Raw genomic sequence first — 18,865 nt, 5'->3', positions numbered from 1 at the left:
GTGCGACCCGCGATGGCCTCTTGATCTTGTCCATTCGCAGACATCTCCACAGGGCCAGTTATTCTGCGATGGTCTCTTTTCTCTACATGGACTAATTAAGTGATCGGGGGTTTTTTTTTTCTAAACATCTATACCTCTCTACAAGTTTTTTATACCCGCAACCGTCATTGAAGGTCCTCCTCCGCACCCCCTCGTCCTCTTCCTCGGCCAGGTGTTTACCGCCTGCATCCATCCACGGTGACAGCCCCGTCATACACCTTTCGAGTCTAATCAGTCAATCCCGTCATGGCCAGTCCAGTGTCCCCTCCAGAGGACCAAAGTCGTCTCCTCGAGGAGGCTCTCGGGGTGGTCCGACAGCAGTCGCATATGATGCGGAAATGCTTGGAGACTCCTGGGAAACTGATGGATGCGCTCAAGTGCGGGTGAGTCGAGAGAGGCTACCCAGATATAGCGGAGTTCCTAGAGCGACACTGCGTAATTCTGCAGAAGTGAAGGGTACAGATCAAGCTAACGGCGATCGTCAATTGCTTCCAGGTCGACGTTGGTTTCCGAACTACGAACGCCCAGCTTAGGTCCCAAGCAATACTACGAATTGTACATGGCGGTTTTCGATGCGCTGCGCCATCTCTCCGTTTACCTGAAAGAGAATCATCCCGTCAACCATCTAGCTGATCTGTATGAGTTGGTACAGTACGCAGGCAACATCATCCCCCGGCTCTACCTGATGATCACGGTCGGCACGGTATACATGTCGGTGGAGGATGCTCCGGTCAAGGAGATCATGAAGGACATGATGGAGATGAGTCGAGGAGTGCAGCATCCCATTCGCGGGCTGTTCCTACGATACTACTTGTCCGGACAGGCGAGAGATCACCTTCCCACCGGCTCCGGGGATGGGCCCGAAGGCAACCTGCAGGACTCGATCAACTTCGTCCTGACGAATTTCGTGGAGATGAACAAGTTGTGGGTGCGGTTGCAGCATCAAGGTCCCTCGCGGGAAAGGGAAAAGAGGATGCAGGAGCGCCGCGAGCTGGAACTGCTGGTGGGCAGCAATATCGTCCGGCTTAGCCAGCTGGTCGATCTCGAACGCTATAAGTCCGGGATCCTGCAAGCGTTGCTGGAGCAGGTTGTCCAGTGCCGCGATGTTCTTGCGCAGGAGTACTTGTTGGAAGGTAGGGAATCTCTGCTGCCAGTGTCTTTCGGGGAGTGAGCTCATGCTAAGTTGTCCTAGTAATCACCAAGGTCTTCCCCGATGAATTCCATCTCCATACGCTCGATCTCTTACTATCGGCAATTTCTCGTCTCAATCCGCATGTTGACCTGAAGAAGATCGTGATTGGACTCATGGACCGTCTATCGGCCTACGCGGCTCGCGAGACAGAATCGACCACTGACCCCGAAATACGAAAGCAGAATGAAGAGGAAGCCGTCACAAAGTTCCTCGAAAATCTGAAGATTGCGGAGGAAAATAAGACCCAAGAGGCTCCCACAGGCACAGCTCATGAGAACGGCGTTAAGCAGTTGTCAACCGAGCCGTCGAAGGAACCCTCGAAAGACACAGACAAACCAGAAGCAGAGACCCCCAAAGGCGAGCAAGAGTCGAATGCAAACGGCGAGAACGATGCAAAGCCTGGCGTCCCAGCAGATGTCAAGCTATACGCCATTTTCTATGACCAGGTGGTCAATCTGATCAAGACCCGGGGCTTGCCAATCCAAGACACCATGGCATTATTAGTGTCGCTTGTTAACCTGGCTCTGAATACCTACCCTGACAGGCTGGAATACGTAGATCAGGTTCTCGATTTCGCTACGCGTGAGACAGCTGAATACGCTGATCATGCAGATCTCCACGCGGCGCCGACCCAGCAAAACCTCCTTCATCTTCTCCTCGCACCTCTTCGCTCTTATGTCTCAATTTTCACAGCGTTGGCATTGCCCCATTATCTCCCGCTGCTGACTTCCCAATCCTATCCCACACGACGATCTGTAGCTGGCGAAATCGTCCGGAGCCTGCTCAAGAACCGAACCCTGATCACAACAGCAGAGAACCTCGACCGCGTCCTGGGGGCATTAAGAGTCCTGATTAAGGAAGGCTTGCAGCAGGCTGTCGGCTATCCTGGTTCCCAGCGACGGGGCGGAGAAACGGACGAAACCATCGAAGAGCAGGGATGGCTCGCTCGGTTGGTACACCTGATACAAGCGCCAGAGAATGACGTCCAATTGAAGGTACGTTTCTTAGGGCGAAACAGAGATCAGATCCACCGCTAATTATTGATAGCTCCTTCAAGCCACACGCAAAGCGTATGCCGACGGCAACGAACGCATCCGGTACACAACGCCGGCCATTATCACTGCATCTATTCGACTGGCCCGTAAACTCAAGTCTCGTGAACATTACGACGACAACTGGCAGTCACAGTCCTCCGCCCTTTATAGGTTCATGCACCAGTGCGTAAACAATCTCTATCAGCGCGCCAACCCTGGGTGCGCCGACCTGGCACTGCGCCTGTTTGTGATGTGCGGCGAAGTGGCCGATCAAACGGGATTTGAAGAATTCAGCTACGAGTTCTTTGCCCAAGCATTCACCATTTACGAGGACTCCATCAGTGACTCGCGCGCACAGTTCCAGGCTGTGTGCATCATCGCCGGAGCGCTCCACGGAACCCGGGGTTTCTCCAAGGAGAATTACGACACCCTGATCACCAAGGCCGCGCTGCACGGAAGCAAACTGCTCAAAAAACCCGACCAGTGCCGTGCCGTGTACCTTGCAAGTCATCTGTGGTGGGTAGTCGAAAACCCCCAACGAGGCGAAGAGGACCCCAAGAACGTATGTCCACTCTGTTCCCTTTGCTTCCATGATCATTGCAGCTAATCTAGCCCCTCAGCTCTACCGCGACGGCAAACGCGTCCTTGAATGCCTGCAGCGGGCCCTCCGCGTTGCAGACGCCTGCATGGACACCGCCGTCTCCGTTGAGCTATTCGTCGAGATCCTCAACCGCTACGTCTACTACTTCGACCAGCAGAACGAAACCGTCACAACCAAGTACCTCAACGGCCTCATCGAGCTCATCCACTCCAACCTGCAAACCAACGAGGACGAGCCGAATCCCAGCCTCGAGGGTCCAAAGCGTCACTTCCAGCGTACGCTGGAGTATATCCGCTCCAGAGAATACGAGGGCGTTGTCACCGATCCGAGACAGTGAATTGTCCAGGCGCTTTTGTGATCTATCGGGACTGGAAATGATTATATCATGTATGAAACGTGAAAGCGTGGCTACCTTGTTTTTCTTTCCTCCTGTATCTGTTTCGCCGTTTCCTGGCAGCTTTTGATATCAGCAGAAGCTTGTACTGAATGTGAATGAATGTATCCCGAGACGATTGTAACATTTCCCCCTTACTGGTCTGTTCGGTTCTACCAATTTCGGTACAGCGTCTTCTTAATATGGTATAGTCATTCCTTTTTATCTTCTGCTAGATGACTGAATGGATTGCGACGGTAGACCGTCAAGCCCCCTCAGAATTCACTGTGCATTTACCTCTCGTTTACGCACTGTGGCGACTACAGCTACAGCTGAAAAAAATAAGAAAGAATGACTCATCGATCGAAGCCGACCATGCAATTGGATTGGCACGGAGGAGATGTTTGCTCCATGGGAATCGCCGCATCATGCGCAATAGACGATAGAGACATACAAAACGTGAATGCCCGTGGGCAAAACAGACGATAGAAAGAAAAAGTCGACTCGGACAAACAGACAACAGTCCATGACGCGAACAGAGAAGACGTGAGGCATTACATGACGCTTGACAGACGTGGAATGTGGTTATGAGAATGAAGGGATAGTGGCGTATGATCAGTGAGTAGAGAAGAGGAAAGGAAGGAAAGGGAAGAGAGGCATTTAGTCAGTTAATCGTCCAGAGCGCAAAAAGTCCGATAATGATGATGATGATGATGATGAAAGTGCAAAACAAACATGAACCCCATTTACACCCCGTTAGATGCTGGACCCAAACAAACGCCTTTAGAAACCCATTGGTGGAGAAGAATACTGGCGTAGCACTGATGGTGTCCCAATTCCGCCAAACGCTGGCAGACTACTGCTCGGAACTGGGCTGCCAATCTCTCCGGGAACGATGCTGCCCCTGTGACCTGAAGCGGCACTGTTGTTGTCCGGCTCGAACTTGACAAATTCCCCCGTCTCGTCCTTCCTAATTGAGAAGGTACCCCCACCATTCTGTGTGTTGCCTTCCGTATCGCAAATATCTAGCATCTCCTTCAAGGAGATCGAAGGCTCGTTTTGTGGCCTCAGCTGCTCAACATGGCGAAGAACGAGGTTCACGTCATGATAGCCGTCCGCACCCTTGGAAGGACTCATAGTATTGAGCTGTTTACAGGCCTGGATGACTAATAGCCGGATGGCGACAGGCCGGGATGTGTGAGCACGGTGGTGGCCTCCAGACCCAAATGCGTTGTTAGACCAACCGCTCGCTATGGTTTAAGTCAGTATTCACGTCCATATAGGGGCACAAGATCTTGCAGAGCAAACTGACCGTGTCCGGTTCCCCAAGTCTGAGAACTCGGAAAAGCAGACGTCCCGAAAGGGATTTGTGCACCCCATGTGCCACCGCCTACTACGGGACTCACCGCAAAATTGGCGTGCTTTGATGCTGATCACATTGTTAGGACATCTGCCACGCTATGCAGTTCCCGAAAGATACTGTGGTCTTATAGCCGGAGAAACTTACCACTGAGGGGATCCGGAAACAGAGATGGTCCACCGAAACTGGCCCGCGCCGGTCCTGAAAAAGTGCCGGGTACTGTAGCACCTGGTAGCGATTGCGACAGATTCGAGGAGAGAGAAACATCACTGTCATCAAGGAGAGCACTGCTACCAAGATGGGCGCTCAAATCATCCACATCCCGTTGTGTGGTGCGATCATCACCCTTCTGCTGGTCCTGTTGGGTGCTGGATGGTCGTTTGATAGGGCTAGGTCGAGAAATTGGCATAGGCTGTGCGTGATTCTCTAGAGGTGACCTCTCAAGTGAGCCGGAGGGTTGCCTGGAATGGCGGTGGGGCAATCCACCTTGCGGCGTCGAGAAAGCTCCAGGAATCTGCTGGCCATGGAACGCAAACCCTTGTGCGGGCTCAAGCGGAAATCCGCGCCCAGGCGGCATTGGACGTGCCCCATTGATACCTGGGGGGGCGGGGATTCCGGTTGGTGCTGGATAGCCACGGAAAGGACTGATGAAAGGTCCTGAATGCGACGGATAACTAGGCAGGTCATGTCCAACTGGTGGTCGCGCGACCATTCCAGACAAGCCCGGGGGATTAGGTGGTATTCCGTTGACGCTCGAGAATCCAGGAGGAATGGATCTGCCTAGGGGGGACAAGGGCGTAGAAGGCTGAGGTTGATGAAGCATTGCATGAAGTCCCTGGCCTTGTTGCGAATTCCCACTGGCAACTCCCGATGACTGAGACACGGGCATCGAGCGAGGAGAAAGGGAGGCCTGAGACGGGTCGGTGCTAGGGGCTTGGGAGTGTGGCGAGGAGGAATGAGAATCTTGTTGGGATGGCTGACGGGGTTTGGCAGGAGTAGGAGCTTTAGGTAACACAGGTGTTGCGGATGGGACGTGCGGCGAATGAGCGACAGTCGGGGAAAGGCCCTGAAGATGATGTAAATTCGTCGGAATAGGGACAGGTACCTGTTGCGACGACCGTTTGGCTTGATCATCACGCTTCTCCTGATCTTTGGCTTCCTCTCCGCCTTTTGCTGTATCCTTCTTGGCTTGTTGCTCCTGAGCCTTGCGGTCGCGCTCTTCCTTTGCCTTCTTTTCCCGCAATTCGCGTTCTTCTTTTTCTTTCCGCCGAGCCTCTTCGCGTCGTTTCTTCTCCTCGCGCTGCTTTCGCTCCGCTTCGGCCTGTCGCTCTCGTTCCTCACGCTGACGTCTAAGCTTTTCCGCCTCTTTGCGCGCACGCTCCTCTTCTTGGGCCTTCCGTTCTGCTTCTTTCTTCTTCCGCTGCTCCTCCCGTTTCTTTCGCTGTTCCTCAAGTTTCTTCTCCTGTTCCGCCTTGGCAGCTGCTTCCTCTGCAGCCTTCTCCGCTTCCCGACGCGCGCGTTCCTCTTCCTTGGCCTGTTTCTGAAGTCTTTTTTTGTCTTTCCGTTTTTGCGCTTCCCGAGCTTTCTTAGCATTTCGCTGTTCGTTCCGAGTCTCCTCCTCCATGAGTTCTTCGATCAACTTCTGTTGCCGTTGCTCGGCGACCTTTTCTCGGTATGCAGTCAGGACGCGTTGCTCGAACATTCGGGCCGCAAATATTTGAAACATCCGTCGGCCTTCTTCCATGCGTTGTTCTTCTGTCATGGCATCCTGCGGTAGAGGTTAGCGGTGAACAAAGCATAACGGTCGAATACCACGAAGGGGGGGAACAACTCCAGGGCAGACCATTTCATCTTCCTCGTAATCCTCTTCCTCTTGACTGTCATAGTCCTCGTCCTCCTCGTCGTCGTAATCTTCGTCATCGAATGGACCATGATTGTGACCGCTATGAAGGGATTCGTGCGCAGCAGCTATGCCGTACTGCGTATCTTCTTCACGTTGCATTCGACGCTCAGCCAACTGCTCCATCATGTCGATGAAGTGTTTCCCATCATTCTTCAGTAGATCGTCTGCAACTGTAAGAATACCATCTATCTCGGAGAGCGAGGGGAAAAAGGAAGAAATCAGTACAGGATTCTGTTGGAATGATCGAAAGCTGGCGGCACATCAGCCTTACCTTTAACAGTTAAGCTATTTCCGAAGGCAAAGAAATCTGCGCGAGCTGCTCGAGTTTCCTCGTCTTCTTCGTCAAGTTCTTCGTCACTGTACGGCTCATCCCCGTCATCTTCCTCCTCATCGTAGTTCTCCTCCAAGTCATCATCTTCTGTCAGTTCATGAATACGACCTCGTGAAGGATGGAATTGGCCTTGGGTTCGGGTATGTTGACCGGGAGATCGTAGTGGAGGTTGGTACAACCGTGGAGGCGGTACCATAGGGGAGCCTTTTTCAAACGATCCTTGATTGTGATTGGCGTACTGTTCAAGTTCTTCATAGTAGGCATCGTAGAGAACCTCGAGCTCCTCCTCGATAGCCGTTCGCTTTCGGCCACATACCGTACAACTACACGAATGGCGTTGTTGCTCCTTCATCTTTTTCAGAACAGCATCCTTTTCCACCTTGACGAGCTGCCGTCGCTCCTCTTCTCCTAGCTCGAGCCAGAACGTCTTAATGTTCTCACGTTCTTCCTGAGTAGATGTATTCCAAATACTGCGGTTTTTGGCAGGCTTCAAAATATTGTGAGACGCGAGATGTGAGGAGAGAGGTGGCGGCAAAGGGTGCGACATCGAAACGGAAGGGGTGGACATGGGGGTCGAGGTTTCGTCTCCTTGCGCGTGAGAACCATTACGTCCTTTTTTCCCTTTCTTTTTCTTCGATTTGCGGCCGGTCGATTTTTGAGAACTCTCCGTGCCGTTGGGCCCTTGGGGATTTTGGGAATCAATGTGGGCCTCCGTCGAATCCTGACCATCCTTAGGATATACATCACCGTTCGCGGGTTGCTCGTGGTCGGGTCCGTCAGCGCCACCATCGTCGGAATGATGACGTTCTGGATTAGTATGGCTCGATCCGTTTTGAGTAGCGTCATCCGTCGATACATGTCCGTTTGCTAGTTGACGCTCGGCCAGGCGAGCTGCCTGTTTTTGTCTGCGTTTCTGCTTCTTTCGGTTTACCGGTGCGGGGACTGTGTCTGACGGAGAGGAAAGTTGGTGGTCTTTCGGCGCATGAACGTCACCATTTGTTGTGGGCGCTGAATGAGCAGTTGTTGACGAACTGTTCGGCATTGTGGAACTTGAATAATGTTGTGTATGCGGCGCAGGAACCATGAAGAACGAGTTCGCAAAGATATCTGCTGCCGGGGAGCAAACAAGATCGTCGAGAGGTAAAGAGGGTCTAAAACCCTAGCTGTCCTTGATACTCCCACTTCCAAAACCAAAAGCCTTGCTAGAGCAAGATCAGCAAGGGTAGAGTACAGCCAAGCACAGACAGAGCTCACCGGCGAGCAGCAAGCGGAGTAAATTGCGATCGAGAGAGCTGAACGAAGAGAATATCCAATGCCAGCAGTCCCTCACAAGAGTGAGACACTTGCGAGCTAGGAGGTGGGGAGTTAAATAGAGAGAGGAGGAGATCCAGGGCGGACAAAATGGGGAAAATGAGGGCGGAAGAGGGGTGGAAGAGAACCCTTTGGCCGCACGCAGGGGAGGCGGGCAATGTCCAGGTTAGGCGACAGAAGAATATACTCCGTAATGGATGGAGGTCGGTCGCTCCGGAATCACAAGGAGGGGATCTCGAGAAGTATTAAGTTCCAAATGGGAGTTTAGAGAAACGAACAAGCGCAGCCAGAGCGGGATGGGGTTTGAAAGGCTGGCTGCCACTGGAGAATGGAGATGGATGATTGATGGGCTTTGGATGGTGGATCTTGACGCCGTCTGGATGGCTGGCGTGCCGCTGGCTGGATAGCCGCCGCAAGCGAGATGGAGGCCTGAGGATTTGGGTATAAAATAATTATGCCTGAGGTGTCCATTACAATTTCTCTCTCCATCCGTTTACTCAACTACGGAGTACCTGAAATATCTAGAAGGCAAGGTAGATAGCCCAGTAAATGAAATCAAGTAAAGTATTCCGTACTTTCTTAGGTTCCTGTCAATGTCCGTTCTGCAGACAGACTAGATGCAAGGCCTTGTAATTCTGGTGCCATATGGCATACTGAGCATTATAAAGCAAGGACAGTCTTGAAAATCATTCTGGAAGTTCTGGAACAATCTTCATGACTGTCAAAACCATCAGCAATTGTTCATGTTATTGCTAAGATAAGTATCTGGACTAGATACCGGACTGGCCGAAGCATAGTCCTAGTATAATTGCCCACTGCTCTAGGCTCTATCTGGGTAGCTCTGTCTATCGTCCAGTCTCTGCGCATATTAGGTCTTATTTCCTCTCCCCGTCTCATCGTTCTCTCCACATGCATCCATTTATAACAACAGTTATGGTTCGAATGGGAAATGCTATAGCACCTAGCGCAGGCGATTTGAGACAATTCTTTAATAAAGCCATTATTTTGTGGGAAGGTATGGCCCATGGGGTCTTTTCAGCTGCGCCAACTACGGGTCGATCCCATCCTTTGCTTTGATTAGCATTTTTATCTTTCGGCTAGGTTTTCGGCGAGCTACTTTTGTATTATTTAAAGCCTTACTACTTCTCTTCTCATGACTTTTGATATTTGTTCTTATTGTTATCAGCATCATCTTGGCTCCCTCCATCTGTAAGGAATAATCCTCAGGTACCTCAGGCTGCCTGACATCTGTACTGTACGGTACTGTATACGGAGTATCACCGGTAAGGTACCTTACTTCTGAAACCAAAACTGGTATTATCAAGGCATCTCCGCCAGAAGGGAAAGTGGTAAACTCCTCCCACTTCCCCCGTGTTGGTCGATCGTCAGCCTCACCTCGACCGCCTTCCTCAAAGTCGTCATCATCCTCCCTTTCACTCAAGCAATTTAGGGGGAGGGGAGTATTGTTTTCTATCCGAAGAAGCAATTCCACCACCTTCTTCCATTCGTTTCGTCGCAAACCGTCCGGTCATTCGGTATTACAGTCAAATCTTACGGTTGCCTGATTCCGCTAAGTTTTGATATCAGCCGGGGCTGAACAGTCAACACCGCCCTCCCCTTGTCGTTTCCCCATCTAAAAAACCTTTGGTCGAATTTCTTCCACACTCTCATCTTCGAAGGGAGCCGTGTCTTTCAGTCGTTCGTGAGAAAAAATGGCTCAACAACAGAATGACAATGTGATGCGGAGGTATGTACAAGGCCCCTTCTGGTTGTTGGGGTGGATCTCTGTGGTCCACGTCCAGGTCAATACAGGCGGTTTTCGGCCTCGTTAGTTGCACCATCCTTGTCCTGGTCTGGAGGAAGCAAGCCATAATTTCAGATTGGGATCCTTTCAATGATACAATATGCTGATCTCATCCTCAATGCAGAAAGCTGGTCATTATTGGGGATGGAGCTTGTGGGAAGACCAGTTTACTGAGTGTATTTACACTTGGTTATTTCCCAACTGTGAGTCCCTCATTCGGATATTATCTCATAATCTGATACTGGTTCGTGACCTGTGGCAGCTAATGTGTTACGTTTCCAGCACTATGTTAGTACTCATGCATCCTTATGCGCTTCCCTTTCGCCAGGAAAATATAGCTTCTGACCATATCACCAGGTTCCCACAGTATTCGAAAACTATGTCACGGATTGCAGGGTTGATGGTCGATCTGTTCAGCTAGCTTTGTGGGATACTGCAGGTCAAGAAGACTATGAAAGGTTGCGGCCACTCGCGTATTCCAAAGCGCATGTTATTCTGATAGGATTCGCTGTGGACACACCAGATTCCTTGGAAAATGTAAAGCACAAGGTTCGTTCATGCTGGAATTCGTTAATTTTCGCTACTGGTCAACTCACTAGTTCCGGCTGCAGTGGATTGAGGAAGCAAACGAGCGATGTCCCGGCGTACCTATCATTCTTGTCGGACTAAAGAAAGATTTGCGCGAAGATCCTCTGGCGATTGAAGAAATGCGGAAGAAGTCCCTACGCTTTGTTACTTCGAGGGAAGGAAGCGAAACTGCCACGCAAATCGGCGCCAGGAAATACCTCGAATGCTCGTCGTTGACAGGGGAGGGAGTGGACGACGTTTTCGAAGCCGCTACTCGAGCCGCCCTTCTTACATTCGATAAGCGGAAGAGCTCATGTTGCATCGTGCTATGACATCCGATAGTAATACGACCTCGGCTGCCACGGACTCATCGATTCATTTTTATTCTATCGGATCTCTCTAAAATAAGGAGCAGAGAAGGATCATTCGGTGGTCGTTGACTGATCATCGCAACTTGCATTTCTGGCGTTTGGGAGGTTCTCTGTTAATATTTTTTTTTCTTGCTGTCTTCCCTAGGGTATATCATCCTGCTCACACTCTCCTTTATATGAACACTTGCACTCCGGATTCCCCTCCTTTGGCATGCTTCCTTGACTTTGGAGCGCTTTGTCTCGTTATGATTCTCCCTGCGCCTCACTTTGCTTTTTTCTTTTATCCGGCCTATATTCATTCCCTTTTTTGATGCTGTCTAGCGTCTTTTGCAACTTCATCTATGTCTTATATCCAGCATTTTGACACATACTGAACATGCTGATGTCATTTCCGGCTGTACGTCATGCTCGTGTCCAACCTGAGCAGGAGCAAGGGCAAAAATTACACAATGTAGTTATTGGCTTTAAAAAGAGTCTATATCGGTGAATCAGATGCCCATGAATCTAAACACTCAGAACAAAATGACCTATAGTACAAGCCAATACTTACAATAAGACTCAACAAACCAGGCTTTCCATTGACCGCCCATCAATGGTAAAAAAAACCTGGCTAGTATTTCTTTTCCGGGCGCTTCCACTCATGATTCCACCCCTCCTTACTCGGGCCCTCGGTCTGCATCCGCCCATACTCAATTGGAAACATATCCTTATATACCCCGCGCTTATTCATCGAGATCCGAAACAGCTTGCCTCCATCCCCAGCGCCCGTACGGAGCTCCTCGCACGCGGCATTCATCGCCTGCCACTGGCGCTGCAGCTCGAGCTGTCTCGCGCGGCGCTGCTGCGCCTGGTACAGTTGCCAGGCGCGGTGGATGGTCCAGTGCCGCAGGTAGCGGGTTCGCGAGAAACGGAGGGGTCGGGGGGTGAGCGGGTGCCAGAGGAAGTAGCGGATCAGCGCTGTGGCACGATAGTTAGCAGCGGCATTGCATCAATTCCCGTTCCCATTTCTGGATCCTGTCGATGTCTCAGGAGCGAAGTGGTCGTGGTTCCCCCCGGGGGGGGGGGGGGGTAAGCGGAACTCCCGAGATAAAGAATACTTACTGATTCTTTTATCGCCGCGAGGGGCATTTTTGTTGCGTTTCAGTAGCGCACTTGTTGTTGAGAAGGGCCGGGCCTCGATGGCTGCTGTTGCTGATGCTGTGGGCTGAACAGGAGCGGTAGGTTTGCGTATTAAGAAACCATTGCTGAGCCGGCTGATGGCTGGTCGGGCGGGGGCTTGGGAGAGAGGGATCTTGAAGACATTCGCCAGGGAGGCGAGGACCGGAGAGAGGGAACGCATCATGCGTGGTGAGTGTTGGATTGAGTGAGGTAGACTAGATGGTGCCAGTGGAAGTGATGGAAGGTTTTTGGGATCGGCAGCGGAAAGTTTGATTAGCCGCGCGCTTATTCAGACAGCTACTGTTATCTATCTACGGCCGAGATTGATTCCATCTTGGTGTATAATATGACTTAATGCCATTATATTGAATTGATTGAATACTTCACAGTTCATCATATCTGCTGCAACAAATGCCATTGAGGTGCCTACCTTGTGGGAATCTAAAACTCCTAAATCTTAGAAAAGCCTCGGCATCCGTTGAAGATCCGAGCGTAGAGAGAGTAGACTAGACAAATCCTCCAGGGTAATCCCAACCAACGCCAGTGAAATGCATCATCGTCATATCCGTAGTCATGAGAGTAGAGAGCGCAGAAAACGGAAGTGACAATGTTTCAAAGCCACTCAGTGGTCCACCACTTTCTTCTTCTTCCGGTCGTAGTTCAGCACCTTTCGTTTTCTATGTGTCTGTGCAAGCTTCCAGCGGCAGTAAAGTACCAATGCATCCTTCAGCAGCACAAACACGCATCCTCCGATGACACTTCGTCCCCAGCGCGTCTGCAGCAGACCAGGTCGGCCGCGCTCCAAGGCTGAGGGTGCGGTTGTCCACGACTTGGGGAGAATATACTTGAGCAGACCTCCCATGGATGCCGAGATTGCTGGAAATGCGAGAGCCCCAAGAATGATATCGGCGAGGTTGCTTGTTTCATGTATGAGGTCGTCTCGCCGTCCTAGTCCCAGATTGTTTTCATTTTGACCGCCTCCTTGGTTTTGCCCGTTGTTCTGGGCGTTTTCTCCGGCATGGAGACCCAGAATGCCCTGACGTACATCATTACCCATTCCAACTTGGAACTCCAGATCAATTTCCATCAATATCTGGCCATTCTCAGCATCGTTTCTTCCCTCCGGATGCTCAGGTGGCGCATTATCATCAAACTCGTTGATATCTGCTTGGCGTGGTTGCACCTCGGCAATCCACTTCCTTTCCAGCTTGCCAAATAATCTGTGATAGACTGCGCTGTAAAAGCTCTTAACATAGGGAAGCGCAGCAAAAGTCATAGCAGCACTAGGTGGCCACAGGTCAAGGTCGAGCTCCTGGGCCGAGTTATGCGTCGCAAAAAACAGGACTGGGATGGCAGGTAGAAGACCCTCAGCATAGCGAGTTCGTGAGAAAATGAGCACGAGCGGGATCAATGGTAACCCTAGGTTCAAACCTGAGTTCCAAGTACCATCCGCCGTCTCTTCCAAAATTTGTCTCGCTTCCTCGGTCCCGAAAACGAAATACATTGAATAAACGCCGTGTGCGCAGCACCCTGCCCAAACGGTACCCGCCAGGGTAAACACCATACCCGGTAGGACTAACCGTCCAGCAAGCCGCTCGAACATCCGAACGACATCAACGATATAGCTTCGCGGACGAGAAACCACAATTTCAGATTTACACTGCGGGCACACCATCTTGGCTCCGTGACCGTTGCGTTTGCGGGACCGAGGGTTTTCGAGATCAGCGAGCCAGTCCAGGAGGCAAGCCTCGTGAGCCGTCAAAGCGCAGGGACAAGGCGAGCGCCATTCTGAGTTCAAGGGGGAATCTTCCGTCTCGTCGGTGTAACAGATCCAGCACTTGCGCGGTTCTTCATTCACGGATTCAGTGGCGGTCGAACTCGGGACAGGAGATTTGCTGGCGGTGGCGGTGTCAGAGGCGGCAGTTGACACATCCTCGCTGGATGCGACTGGTTTGTTGAGAAAAACCGTCTCGTTGCCCTCCATGGATTCTGCGGGTGAGTCGCCTGTGAAACTGCCTCTGTCTGTGTTCGCGGTAGTCTCGTCTCGAACTGATGTGGCATCCGATGATCGAGCTCTGCTGGTAGTGGCGGGATATCCTGGGGCAGAAGCCATGGTTGCGACAGATCGTGGTGAAGATGATCAAGCGAAGAGGAAGACTAGAAATCCGTAATTCTAGAAGACGATATATGTGCCTGGCATCGTGCAAATCGAGGGTGTAGCTGAGTCACAAACCGAACTACAGAACTTTATGATGGTGATGATGATGGGAAGAGGGGAGATAGTTTATTCATCACTCAGTCGTCAATCGGAGGGCGGAGTCGATCGACCGCTTCCTCGGATACGGACCGCGGCTTTCAAGGATTTGCCTTTTGATGGCCTCAGGAATCACCAACGTTCAACATAATATCACGTGATAGCACGCATCTATTGCATGATCACCTCCCTTTACTGATGGCGGATACTGTAGCATAACGAGTCACCTGCCTCTATTATCATATAACTGGGATCGACGGCGTAGTTTTCGTAAAGGAGTATCAATTTGTCTGAGTGTTCATAGATGTAATCTTCATTTCAAATCTTCAGAGACAGTCTGTGATATCAATCATCGATTTGTCCATCCTTCCCTAAGACATACATGAAAGGTTTCCAAACTAAGCAACCTTCAAAAGCAATGATAATGTGCATTATATACAAGCTAATGTCCGACAGAACCAGGGGCAGATTTTTTTTCTCGCAAGATTACAATTGACATGCCAAGAGAACATGAGGAAGAAGGGGCTGTGAAGAGAAATGGACTGAATAGAGTGTCACTTTTGAGTCCCCTTCCGATCTTTCCCCACATTCATGAGGGAGAAAACTTTGTGTTAGAGGCTGGATGCCGATTTAAGCATACATCTCTGCCCAGTTGCGTTTTAGAACCCGCCAGAAACGCCATGGATATCAACAGAAAGATGAAAGATTAGTAAGCAACGTTGCAAAGCCGAAAGCGTCTACATGATCACTTGTGAAGGTACTCGGGGGCGGTTCTGCTTCTCAGGAGGGCCTTTCTCTCCTTCTCCTTGGCTTCATCATAGACCAGGAACTCGTGCAGGGCGCTACCGGCGGGAACCATGGGGAGCACGGGCACCTTGCGGTCAGTGAAGACCTCAAGCAGAGCGGGACCATCGCTCTCGATCAGCCACTTCAGCTTCTCCTCCACCTCAGAAGGCTTAGTGCAGCGCTCAGCAGCGACACCCATAGACCGAGCCATGGGCACAAAGTCAGGGTTCTTCTGGTGGGTATGCGAGTACCGGTCCTCGTAAAACAGGTTCTGCCATTGTGTCACCATGCCCTGCTCTTCGTTGTTCAGAAGGAGGACCTTGACGCCGATGTTGAACTGAGCAGCCGTGGTAAGTTCAGTAAGAGTCATGTTGAACGAAGCGTCACCATCGATATCAATGACGAGGCAATCGGGGCGTGCGACCTTGGCGCCGATAGCAGCGGGAAGGCCGTATCCCATGGTACCGAGACCACCAGAGGTAATCATGGTGCGGGGATGGCGCCAACGGAAGTGCTGGGCAGCCCACATCTGATGCTGACCGACACCGGTAGTGATGATGGTGCGGTCTTTGATGGGGGCAGTGAGATCGCTGAGTTTCTCAATCAAGGCCTGGGGCTTGATGGGGCCCTCCGGGCTCTGCTTCTCGTACAGAGAAAAGGGGAAGCGGGCTTTCCAGTCATTGATCTGAGCAAACCATTCTGGTCTTTCAGAGACCGGCTTGACATGGGGAAGCAGGAGGCGGATGTTCTCGGCACAATCGCCCTCCACAGCCTCGTTGGCCTGAACGACCTTGTTGATGTTCTTGGGCATGATTTCGAAGTGGACGATTCCACCACGTTTCTCAGATGCAGCCAACTTGGCCTGAGGAGCAAACTTGGAGAGGTTACCGGTCACACGATCGTCAAAACGGGCGCCAACGGCAATGATCAAATCGGCTTCCTGCATAGCCATGTTGGCGTAGGCAGATCCGTGCATTCCCAGCATGTGAAGAGCCTTGGGGTCAAGTTCATCAAAGCCTCCGAGACCCTGCAGAGTCGTAGTGACAGGAATGCAGGCCTTGTCCGCCAATTCCTTCAGCACTTTGGGACCATCTGGGCGAGCGAGAAGACCCTGCCCGACATACAAAACGGGCTTCTGGGCGATGTTAACGAGGCGGGCGACACGGTCAATGCTGCTCTCGAGCTGCTTCATGCTGAGCTCACGAGCAGCCATCGTAGCAGCACTCGGGAGGGAAGGGATAGTGCTATTCATGGGAATGGGCTTGCGAAGGATGCCAGCGGTGATGTCCTTGGGGAGATCGACCAGAACTGGTCCCGGGCGACCGCTGGTTGCAATCTCGAAAGCCTCCTGGATCCGACGAGGGAGCTCCGCAACGGACTTAACCATAACATTCCATTTGGTACAGGCTCTCGAGATACCGACGACATCGGCCTCCTGGAAAGAATCGGTACCGATCGAGCTAGTGGGAACCTGACCACAGAAAACAACCATTGGGGTACCGTCAGAAAGAGCGTCCTGCATAGGTGTAATGACATTGGTGGCTCCTGGTCCGGAAGTAACGAGGACGACACCGGGTTTGCCAGAAGCACGTGCGTAACCTTCGGCCATATGTCCGGCACCCTGTTCATGGCGAGGGAGAACGAAGTCAAAGTGCTTAGAGTTGTAGATGGCATCGAACACGGGGAGAATGGCACCACCGGGGTAGCCAACTGGTTTGCGAGTTCAGTATACCGTCTGTTGAAGGGAGCTTGAACAAAAGGGTGGTAAGCGAGGGATGACTCACAGATGTGCTTAACACCAAGTCGGAGCATCATCTCGTGGAAGATCTGCCCACCACTAAGACCGACAAACCTGCTCATCACCGTAATTAGGCTTGTTCTAAACGATCAATTGATGTGACGCCTTCTGAATTGACTTACGAGTCGTCCAGCTCGGGTAGGTGCCGATTTTGCAGAGGTGAAACTTCATTGCGATGAGGCTCCTGGTTGAAGGCGGGACTTGGAATAGGCCTTGAGTTTCTATGGCATTGAAATGTCAGTGTCCGTTGACAAGCACTTTCTGAAAGTCCTATCCCGAAGAGAAAACTCACGAAGCCGTAGCTGTTGCAGTACTCTGGTTGCGCTTTTGAGCAGAAAAGCGGTGGGGCGAAACTGTACCGGCAACGGACGAACAGGTAAACGGTCTTCCACCAGCAGCAATGTACTTCTGGTAGTGGAAAGAGCGCAGAACGCTCTTTGATGGTCTTAAAGGCATCATCTTGATGGCGGATGACTGCCAGGCCAAAATAAGAGAGAAATGGAGGGTTTGGAGAGAGGAGAGGAGATGGAATTGCTGGACCCGAAATTCAGTAGGGAAAGACGCCCAAAAGAGGCCGAGTGAAGAGTCAGACTTCGGGGAGAGCATCTGGACCAGCTAACCGACAGCGGCCTAGCGCGGCCAAAGGCCAATTACCTTAACGCCATTATTGGACAGCGAACTCCGATGTTCGGCGTCCGTCCGCTTGTTTGTACATCACCTGATTGGCAGTTTGCTAGTTAGTCATAATGCGGAGTATGATGTTAACTACCTACCTAGGTACTGATGATTATACTGACGGATTTGATGGAAACGCCCGAAACATTGTATTGTTGATTATGGATGGATGATGGATAGGATACATGTACCAACTATGGAACCACTATTAAGAACTTCTCCCCGTGCCTTAGTAAGCCGTGTTTACAGCGTTTGCACCCTGTTCCGTGACAGTACCTTACAGAGCACAAGTATGGACCTTGACTCATTCAGAGCATACCTTGTGCTTGTTGACAAAATCAGCTGGGAGCATACACGCCCATCGCTGATCATACAAGCCGAGTTACAGACCAATGGATTGCAGATGTAGTATATCGCAGTACACCCAGCTTAAGGTAGCTTTGGACATTCTTGCACGCCAACCATGATCGCACGAGGAATGAGAATCCTTCACCCCATTGAACAGTCGAGTTTCTGCCTTTCTGTGTGCGGCCTATCGTTTGCCAGTCATAGGGTTAGCACTTTCGAAGGGCGTACTGATTACTTGGCGTCAGGAAGTCTAGAATCTAGCGCCTGTAGTCAAGTTGGTGTTGAGTGTGAACTTAACGTCTATGACCCTTGGTTAATCTTGTGCTTGTAATGCTCCTAACGGCAAGAGCTATTTTGCAAGACGTGCTCCAAACGCATGACAGTTGACTATCGCGACTGTGCTCCTGGAGACAGATTTGTGCAGAAGAGCTGCATCAGAAGCGGGGTAGATGCCTGCCTGGTGTTCGTCACGCAATCAATCCTTAAGCAGATTTGATCCACGAAGGTACTATAGCCAAATTCACCGGTTCTTCAATCCATTGAATGCCATGCACGCAGCATCTTGGTATTCAACCGCTCAATAAGTGAGTTCTGGCTGTGCTTGTCAAGCATGAGCATGTATGGGTCAATGTAACTCACTGATGCCACGAATGAAATTCCATTGAGAAAGCGAGACAATAACGCAGCCCAATGTCAGACCAGGCCAGAACAGTCTAAGATAGCACCTCGTGGCATGATCATCATCCAAAGTAGACTTGTTTCTGACTTGGCTGAGCTAAGGCACTTGGCGTAGGTAGCTAATACCTTCTTCGAACACGGCATGTCAGCTGTCAGTGATAGATTGCTAGTGATTGATTGCTCTTCTGTTCCTTACTGCTGGGTACTCAGTCCGCGCTAGGCCCTATACGGAGGCACAAAGTGGACAGTGACTGAAGTGGTACCATCGATTAAAGCTATGTA

The 18,865-nt window shown here is 51.2% G+C and overlaps 6 protein-coding genes across 6 annotated transcripts; 2 read left to right on the top strand and 4 right to left on the bottom strand.

Moving 5' to 3' along the window:
* Positions 1-8: 8 nt before the first annotated feature.
* Positions 9-3,587, top strand: AFUA_3G10360 (vacuolar protein sorting-associated protein 35). The gene is made up of 5 exons (XM_749490.2): positions 9-422; positions 535-1,172; positions 1,232-2,226; positions 2,279-2,827; positions 2,886-3,587. The coding sequence occupies exons 1-5, from the start codon at positions 286-288 to the stop codon at positions 3,201-3,203; spliced, it is 2,637 nt and encodes an 878-aa protein (XP_754583.1). The 5' UTR covers positions 9-285; the 3' UTR covers positions 3,204-3,587.
* Positions 3,588-3,594: 7 nt separating this feature from the next.
* On the bottom strand, positions 3,595-8,522 carry AFUA_3G10350 (uncharacterized protein). Its single transcript, XM_077804407.1, has 6 exons — positions 8,088-8,522; positions 6,774-8,035; positions 6,431-6,687; positions 4,747-6,367; positions 4,552-4,668; positions 3,595-4,489 (listed from the first exon to the last, which is right to left on the bottom strand). Exons 2-6 carry the CDS (start codon positions 7,915-7,917, stop codon positions 4,023-4,025), a joined length of 3,606 nt encoding a protein of 1,201 aa, XP_077660560.1. The 5' UTR covers positions 7,918-8,035; positions 8,088-8,522; the 3' UTR covers positions 3,595-4,022.
* Positions 8,523-8,875: 353 nt separating this feature from the next.
* Positions 8,876-10,847, top strand: rho2 (uncharacterized protein; the record flags this gene model as incomplete). The annotated part of the gene is made up of 5 exons (XM_077804406.1): positions 8,876-9,891; positions 10,073-10,151; positions 10,231-10,236; positions 10,306-10,497; positions 10,560-10,847. The coding sequence occupies exons 1-5, from the start codon at positions 9,857-9,859 to the stop codon at positions 10,845-10,847; spliced, it is 600 nt and encodes a 199-aa protein (XP_077660559.1). The 5' UTR covers positions 8,876-9,856.
* A 649-nt stretch (positions 10,848-11,496) lies between these two features.
* On the bottom strand, positions 11,497-12,228 carry AFUA_3G10330 (mitochondrial 54S ribosomal protein mL40; the record flags this gene model as incomplete). The annotated part of the gene is made up of 2 exons (XM_749493.1): positions 11,497-11,843; positions 11,988-12,228. The coding sequence occupies 2 exons, from the start codon at positions 12,226-12,228 to the stop codon at positions 11,497-11,499; spliced, it is 588 nt and encodes a 195-aa protein (XP_754586.1).
* A 145-nt stretch (positions 12,229-12,373) lies between these two features.
* AFUA_3G10320 (RING finger domain protein) lies at positions 12,374-14,513 on the bottom strand. The gene has a single exon (XM_749494.2). It carries the CDS (start codon positions 14,155-14,157, stop codon positions 12,667-12,669), a length of 1,491 nt encoding a protein of 496 aa, XP_754587.1. The 5' UTR covers positions 14,158-14,513; the 3' UTR covers positions 12,374-12,666.
* Positions 14,514-14,525: 12 nt separating this feature from the next.
* Positions 14,526-18,645, bottom strand: AFUA_3G10310 (acetolactate synthase catalytic subunit). Its single transcript, XM_077804405.1, has 5 exons — positions 18,545-18,645; positions 17,175-18,466; positions 17,005-17,103; positions 16,869-16,936; positions 14,526-16,794 (listed from the first exon to the last, which is right to left on the bottom strand). Exons 2-5 carry the CDS (start codon positions 17,486-17,488, stop codon positions 15,044-15,046), a joined length of 2,232 nt encoding a protein of 743 aa, XP_077660558.1. The 5' UTR covers positions 17,489-18,466; positions 18,545-18,645; the 3' UTR covers positions 14,526-15,043.
* Positions 18,646-18,865: the final 220 nt, after the last annotated feature.

Source organism: Aspergillus fumigatus, chromosome 3 (genome assembly GCF_000002655.1).
Source record: "Aspergillus fumigatus Af293 chromosome 3, whole genome shotgun sequence".
NCBI classification, from domain to species: Eukaryota; Fungi; Ascomycota; class Eurotiomycetes; order Eurotiales; family Aspergillaceae; genus Aspergillus; species Aspergillus fumigatus.
This window is presented reverse-complemented; position numbering and strand designations above follow the sequence as displayed.

Coding starts and splice junctions, on each gene's coding strand:
- AFUA_3G10320 (XM_749494.2), bottom strand. CDS start 14,157: ATGGCTTCTGCCCCAGGATATCCCGCCACTACCAGCAGAGCTCGATCA.
- AFUA_3G10350 (XM_077804407.1), bottom strand. CDS start 7,917: ATGGTTCCTGCGCCGCATACACAACATTATTCAAGTTCCACAATGCCG. Junction 6,688..6,773: donor AAATAGCTTAACTGTTAAAG/GTAAGGCTGATG, acceptor TCTCCGAGATAG/ATGGTATTCTTACAGTTGCA. Junction 4,490..4,551: donor GACTTGGGGAACCGGACACG/GTCAGTTTGCTC, acceptor CTTAAACCATAG/CGAGCGGTTGGTCTAACAAC.
- AFUA_3G10310 (XM_077804405.1), bottom strand. CDS start 17,488: ATGCTCTCCCCGAAGTCTGACTCTTCACTCGGCCTCTTTTGGGCGTCT. Junction 17,104..17,174: donor ACTGCAACAGCTACGGCTTC/GTGAGTTTTCTC, acceptor TCAATGCCATAG/AAACTCAAGGCCTATTCCAA. Junction 16,795..16,868: donor ACTTGGTGTTAAGCACATCT/GTGAGTCATCCC, acceptor CTCGCAAACCAG/TTGGCTACCCCGGTGGTGCC.
- AFUA_3G10360 (XM_749490.2), top strand. CDS start 286: ATGGCCAGTCCAGTGTCCCCTCCAGAGGACCAAAGTCGTCTCCTCGAG. Junction 423..534: donor ATGGATGCGCTCAAGTGCGG/GTGAGTCGAGAG, acceptor AATTGCTTCCAG/GTCGACGTTGGTTTCCGAAC. Junction 2,227..2,278: donor AGAATGACGTCCAATTGAAG/GTACGTTTCTTA, acceptor AATTATTGATAG/CTCCTTCAAGCCACACGCAA.